The 6,769-nt window shown below is 35.7% G+C and overlaps 1 protein-coding gene across 1 annotated transcript in view; it reads right to left on the minus strand.

The window, feature by feature from the left end:
• The window catches only part of LOC108359648 (Down syndrome cell adhesion molecule-like protein Dscam2), a 235,765-nt gene that overhangs the window by 64,506 nt on the left and 164,490 nt on the right, over positions 1-6,769 (minus strand). Inside the window, exons 13-15 of the mRNA XM_017611583.1 lie at positions 3,966-4,118; positions 3,781-3,875; positions 2,835-3,721 (exon numbers count right to left, since the gene is read on the minus strand). Of these exons, the coding sequence (XP_017467072.1) occupies positions 2,835-3,721; positions 3,781-3,875; positions 3,966-4,118 (1,135 nt within the window). The remainder of the gene's footprint in view (positions 1-2,834; positions 3,722-3,780; positions 3,876-3,965; positions 4,119-6,769) is intronic.

The raw sequence follows: 6,769 nt of genomic DNA on the forward strand, positions 1-6,769 counted from the left end.
TGGGGGAAAAATCTGTCGCATACGTTATGTCGCGTACGTTATTATATATTTTTTTAATAAAACCTAACCAGAGAGAATTTCTATCAAAAAATGGAAGGATTGTAAAGGTACATTCTTTAGCTTAGTTTAGGAATTTTTAAAGAAAAGAAAAACTCTCATGATTCGCAGACTTTCGCGTATATGTATATGTGCCTTAAAACCACTTCTTTTTTTGTCGGTGTTATCAGCTGGTTTCGAACGGATATTTTCCACACCAAAGTTTCGAGGCTGCTTATTTTTTTCTCAAACATAGTACCCTTTGGTTGCAACATAACCGTAATCTTTTTTTTCTGTAACTTCTATTTTTGATAGATTTACGTTACTCTATAAGCGTACGAATGTCGCGTACGGCTGTAAGGAAACACCCATATGTACATATAACAGCAGTTAATTTTATTTAAAGAAATGACGGTCGTCCAAATTCCGCTGTACCATGGCATATATTTAGGCGCAATATTTAACTGCTACCGGCGGGGCGACATCTGGAGTCTCTAATTCCTAGAACGAGGTTCATATCGAGACTAGATTGATATTTATNAGGAAACACCCATATGTACATATAACAGCAGTTAATTTTATTTAAAGAAATGACGGTCGTCCAAATTCCGCTGTACCATGGCATATATTTAGGCGCAATATTTAACTGCTACCGGCGGGGCGACATCTGGAGTCTCTAATTCCTAGAACGAGGTTCATATCGAGACTAGATTGATATTTATACTTTGCCACAAATAGCTTTGCTACACTATCGCCGGCAGGTTTAACAATTTTAGAGTGGTTTTACGTTCTTTGGCAAATTACGCTCTGTTAGCCATAAATATTACTATTTTTTGACCGCCTTTGAATCAAGACTCCTGGACCATATGGGGAATTCATTTATATATTAAATTGCATTGTCATCGTGATTGGAACTATCCTGAACACTTCAAGTCTCTAACTTGTCGGGAAGTCAGTTTAAAATCGATTGGAAATTTCCGCGATTTGCGCGGGATGACTAAGTTAAATAAAAGCTTATAATAAAAATAAATTAAAACAATGAATACAATATTAACGAGTTCTCTGCAAAAGAATTATGGGTTAAAGAGCCAAGTGCTGTTCAGATAGTTACTTATAACTGTTATCTTAATTATAACCAACGAATTAAAAAAATATGAGAACAAAAATTTGTTGTTAAATTTTTATAATTTTGCAATTCTTGAACGTCAATATTTCGCAAAAATAAGCTGATACGATTTTAGTGAAAATGGATCTATGTTACGTAGGTGATAACGAACAAAGTTGCATTTTCAATTTACGTCGTACGTTTTAGTGAACTTTTTACTAATTCAGGAACAGTGTGTATACACTCCGATGTTCGGGATAGTATTTTGAATATACCAGCAATATATGTAAAAGTAGTGGCGACTTCTGTAGAGCATTTCGCAGAGCCTGAGTTCAAGCCCAGTTTCCCCACCAACATCAAAATATAAAAAACAGAAAAGTTTTTTTCTAATAGCGGTTGCTCCTCTGTTAGTGATGGCAAACCTCCGAGTGTATTCTGTCATGGAAACAGCTTCTCAAAAAATACAATTGCCGTTCGGAGTCGGCGTAAAACTGTCCTTTAGTTTGTGTGACAAGATCACGCACGCCACATATCGGAGGAGAAGCTAGGCCAAACGCTAACATATTGTGTAAGCCAATATGTATATCGTCCTTTAAAGTACAAAAGTGCGTATCGTAGTTCTGCAAAACCTCGAAACTGAAATTTGTGCCAAAAAAGATATTTGGTCACCGGAAGCTCCTGACATCAAGCCCTTAGACATTTATAATAAAATATCGATACTTAGGCATAAGGAGAAGAGATAATTACGTTTAAAAGAGAGAACCGTTTTTAATTAGGACACGTTTTACTCTCTCCTATAAAATTTAGTCAACCTCACATACGAGGTTTTGCATTTTCTTGATGCGCGGTTTTGTGCTTTAAACGACGATATGTAGAAGTACTGCATACATATTTTGGTGCTTTTCAAGTATAAAATCCATTGAGAAACGGAAGAAAATGGCATCCCTATGATTTCAACTTACGCCAAACGTTTCGTAAACAAGCAATTCTGAACAAATAACCGTTTTTCCACAAAAGATCTTTAAATGGAAGCATTACAAATATGGAAAGATTGCAATCTACAAGGATTTATTGGGAGTAGGTCCTTTTTAAAGCACAAGCACGAAGCAAGAAGCTAGCACAAAATAATTTTTGTTTGTTTGTTGTTTACAAAAAAATTATTGCCAAGTATATAAGTCAAAATTGTTAAATATATATCGCTTTCATTCATGTCTTCATTTTTCCGATGCATCGAAACATGTTACCCTCCAAAATTTGCATCCCTTCCCATATTCTATAACTACACTTACTGTGCAAAACGAAGAGCTACCACAGGAAGTGGAGAGTTCACCTGGATGATCTCATAAAAAGAAAAAAATTTACTCTTTAAAGGCCTCGACTGCGACAACCCCGCAAACGAGTTAGAACTGGTATTCTTGCTTTGCGCAGCACCGCAGTGAAGTCAACAAGAAAAATTTATGATAAAAATGGTAACATGACCGTTTTAACCGAATTCGATTCAGTTGACGCAATTGAAGCAGTTTTCCAGAACATTAAAAAACTAGGTGATTCAACCATGAGAAATGATCGTATTAAAATTAGTAGCCACAGGATTTACTAAGACCGAGAGAAGAAATTAGTAGAGAGTCGAAAAAATGCAATCGACACATTCTAACTCACAAATAGTAGCATTCACTGCAGGTAAATAACTTACCTTCCAAACATCCGAGATTCGATCATAAAATATAAAATGCCGCAGCCGCCGTCGCCCCATGAGTCCAGCCAACATGTCACACTCGTTGAATTGTTCGTTATCATTTGAGAATGTTTCGGCTGTACAGGCGGATTTCCTTTCGTGTACGAATTGACGATATCACATGGCAATCCTGTCCCTATCTTATTGTACGCAGTTATGTAGAGCTGATACCGAGTTCCGCACCATAAATTAGTTAATAAATGTGAGTTCGTTTTGGCATCTACTTGCAGTTCCTCCCAATCGCCATTTTCTCTTTTATAGTTTATCACATAACCGAGAATTGGACTTCCACCATGACTATTATCCATCCACTCCAGATGTAAGCTATCTGTATAGCTATTCACCACTGTAAGATTCGGTGCGTCTGGTGGCACCTTTATAACAATATTATATACAATCTCATCCTTGCCCCAAGTGTTTTCGACGCTACACGTATAATTGCCAGCATCAATAGCCTGACATTCACGTATATAGAGAGTACCGTTCTTCGCAATCACCTTTCGCGCATTTGTATCCATATTGTGCCCGTCTTGCCTCCAAATGGTCACAGGTGCTGGGGAACCCACTTTTCGGCAAGGTAATTCAATATGCTCTTTCCAAGGGCTTATTATACGCTGACTGAAGGAGACTATACGTGCGGGAACTTTGTTGTTCGGGGGCACCGTCACAACCTGAGTTTTCTCACCCTCGCCAATCTTTGTTGAGGTTGTAAGCCAAAACTGATATGTAGCCGATTCTTGTGTCCGCTGCGTCTCATGCATTTCGACAAAAGGCCCAAGAATACGTTTGTGGGTACCTTCTTCGCGACCACCTTCAAGCATCGACATATAGAAAGTGTAACCGATCTAGAAGATATTGAAGAAAATAAATTTTTATGTGATACAGATTGAAACATTAACCATACAATGTCTCCATTAGGAAATTCCGGTGGTAGCCATGATACAATTATTTTTGTGCTGGAGGCTGGTATTGCTTTAATAGCCTGTGGTGCAGAAGGAACTAAAAAGAAAGTTTTGTATTATTAACTAAAACTTTTCACAAACATTGACAATGCGTAAAAAAGTGTCAATAAAGCTCACCAACGCTTACCATCTTCATGTGTACGACAATAAAATGGTTTCGTCTTCATTCCATCGCCCACTTTGGTGTAAGCAATCACCCAAACCGTGTAGTTGGTGTATTTGCGTAGATTTTCCACCGTGACATATTGATTTGTTGACTTAACAACCTCGGGATCAGTTTCTATATATACCAAAATCAAAAATGAGTTATATTTTTATGTATGTACATATAAATGCATTATTACGGTGACCATAAATAAATACCATATATAAATGATTACGGTGACCATAAATATGAACTGAAAATGCACGAAGATTTTCAAAAAATATACCTACATATGTATGTATGTCTATAAGTTTAGAAATTGGATTAATAATTAAAAAAATATACATATACATATTTTCTTTGTTATTTTTATACTACGTATGCAAATACATACATATGTATGTATGTATGTAAACTTTGAATGTAAATCACATTTTCTTCTTTGGTATTAATCTTTTTAACCGACTTCATAAAAAGGAGAAGGTTATCAGTTCGTCGGAATATTTTATTTATTTTTTTTTTAATGTAGGTATGTTACGGCCTAACTTTGGATCATGTTAACCGATTTCTATAGTTCTCTTTTTAAAGGAAAGGTGTAATCTCACAGGTGGTCCCATATTAATTTGGTTTAAATCCGATAATCGGATCATGAAGAAATTAAGGATAATCTTAAATTTTTATATTAGAATTGAAGTCGGTTTTGTGTTTTGCTTAAAAATTACTTGTTTGCTTAAAAATTGCTTGTTATAATGAATGTTTGTAAAATTATAATTAAATGTATTATAATTACACTAGTTTACACGAAAAATGAACCTCTGTAAAATGGTTTTTTCCAGGGACCGAATATAACAGTTATTGATGAAAATTGTCATGGAAATATTCACTACGAAGGAAACTAAGTGATACATACCAATCGAGTTCTTTCTTCACCGAGACTTAAATTTGAAAATAAATTTTTATGCAAAATTTAAAGAAATTACAATTAATTTTGATTTTTATATTATAAATCCAAAATAATTATTTTTGAATTTTATTTTATACTAGCCAATGCCCGCTTACTTCGCCGCGTCTAATAAATAAGAACTTTTGCGTTGGTCAATGCAAAAGAGCGTTTAAAAGCAAAAATAGTCTGTAAAGTCAAAATTTTTGATTTAAGTTGTAACCACTAAGGCGCAGTATCCTCCTCACAGACACGCCAATAATAGTAACGCTATGATACCATATGGAATACCAATCCCTTTCGGTGTCATGAGTTTTACCGATTTTCTTATTTCCACCTGTGAGATCTCTGCCAAGCATGCGATGCGTAGCCAATAAAAGTTCTTATAAGGAAACTCAAGAGCACAGAAATGGGTTATCTGTTATAGGAGGGCCAGGAATTCTCGCTATCCCACAGGATGAAAAGTTTTCGGGTACATTGCCTAAATGAGCCGTGCGAATTCTTGAACATCTTTCCTTGTTAATTCGCCACTTTTACAATCAGTTCTAATATGAACTGATTTCTAGGTAGATGCAATTTCGCATGATCGTGCGTCACACAAACCTAGCCCCATCCTTCATTTAGACGTCTGAAAACTAAATTCGTATAACTTAAACATAGGGCCAAAGCAGACCAACCATACGGAGTTTCTATATATTTCGGCTGCAGCGCCATCCATTGGGTCCATTTTCTGCAAAACCATTGCTTACCATAAAATAAATACGTGTTATGAATTTCAACCTCGACTCCAGTGGCAATCATAGGGTCAACTTTTATCAAAAGAATTTTCCATCATACAGGTACATAGCTCACATTTAAAATTTGAACGAAATCGGTTAATAAATACGATTTTTATGAATGATTCTACTTCGGGACCACATAGCGCGTTTTATAGTAGCATGTATTTAATAGGACCATATATGTATGTAAGATAACCTCCGACAATCTGACGAAACTTTATTCAGTGGTTTTTGAGTTTAGTCCGAACAACGAAAACGACTATCATTTTATGCAAATAGGTATGTACTTATAGATAGCACAGTGTATAGCGAAGCTCGTAAAATCAAAACTCCATTCTTTGTGAAAAATTAAAAAAACATTCTTCAAAATTTTCACATAAATTTTACCTTTTACTAAAAATTAAAAACAAAGTTCCAATAGTTCAAGGGGATTTAAGTATCTAGGAGAAAATGGTTCCCAATCGAATGATACTTGCGCGTTTACGTAAATGTATATCGATCCAGCCTTTCCTATAATTATCACTTTTCGCCATAAGTACGGTATTGATAACATATGAACATATGTATCGCATTTCAGAACATTGGCGTAAGCGGTTCCAGAGATAAGCTATATGAGAAGTTCAGTTTGTACCTTCCACGCCCCTTTTTCCAATGCGTTCGCAATATATGCATCAGTGCAAATTTTCAGTTGCCCAGCGTTATTGGTTTTAGAGATATATTGGTTTTTTACGATTTAGTCTATTTAAGAGTTTTAGGAATATCCCAAGCTACATACCGACTACATTTTTGGCCGGCATATTTATTTTCAAGGTGATGGCATAAATAAATATAAACTAAATCGGTGCAGCCGTTAAGTAGTTTAGTGAAATACATTGTACAGAGAACTGCATGAAATTGTAAAGCGTGACGTCTCAGATTTCTTAATTTTTTGGCAGCAACAACAAAAAGTTCGCCGGGGCCCGAAATATGGTAATATGTAGTACTAGGTTCCAGCATAAGAACATCCACCAAGCTACATGGCTGTCTCCAGATCGAAAAACGAGAAACCAAATCGATCATGTTGTGAT

The sequence above is a fragment of the Rhagoletis zephyria genome, unplaced genomic scaffold (assembly GCF_001687245.7).
Source record: "Rhagoletis zephyria isolate East Lansing unplaced genomic scaffold, Rhagoletis_zephyria_1.1 Rzeph_scaffold_00429, whole genome shotgun sequence".
Taxonomy (NCBI): Eukaryota; Metazoa; Arthropoda; class Insecta; order Diptera; family Tephritidae; genus Rhagoletis; species Rhagoletis zephyria.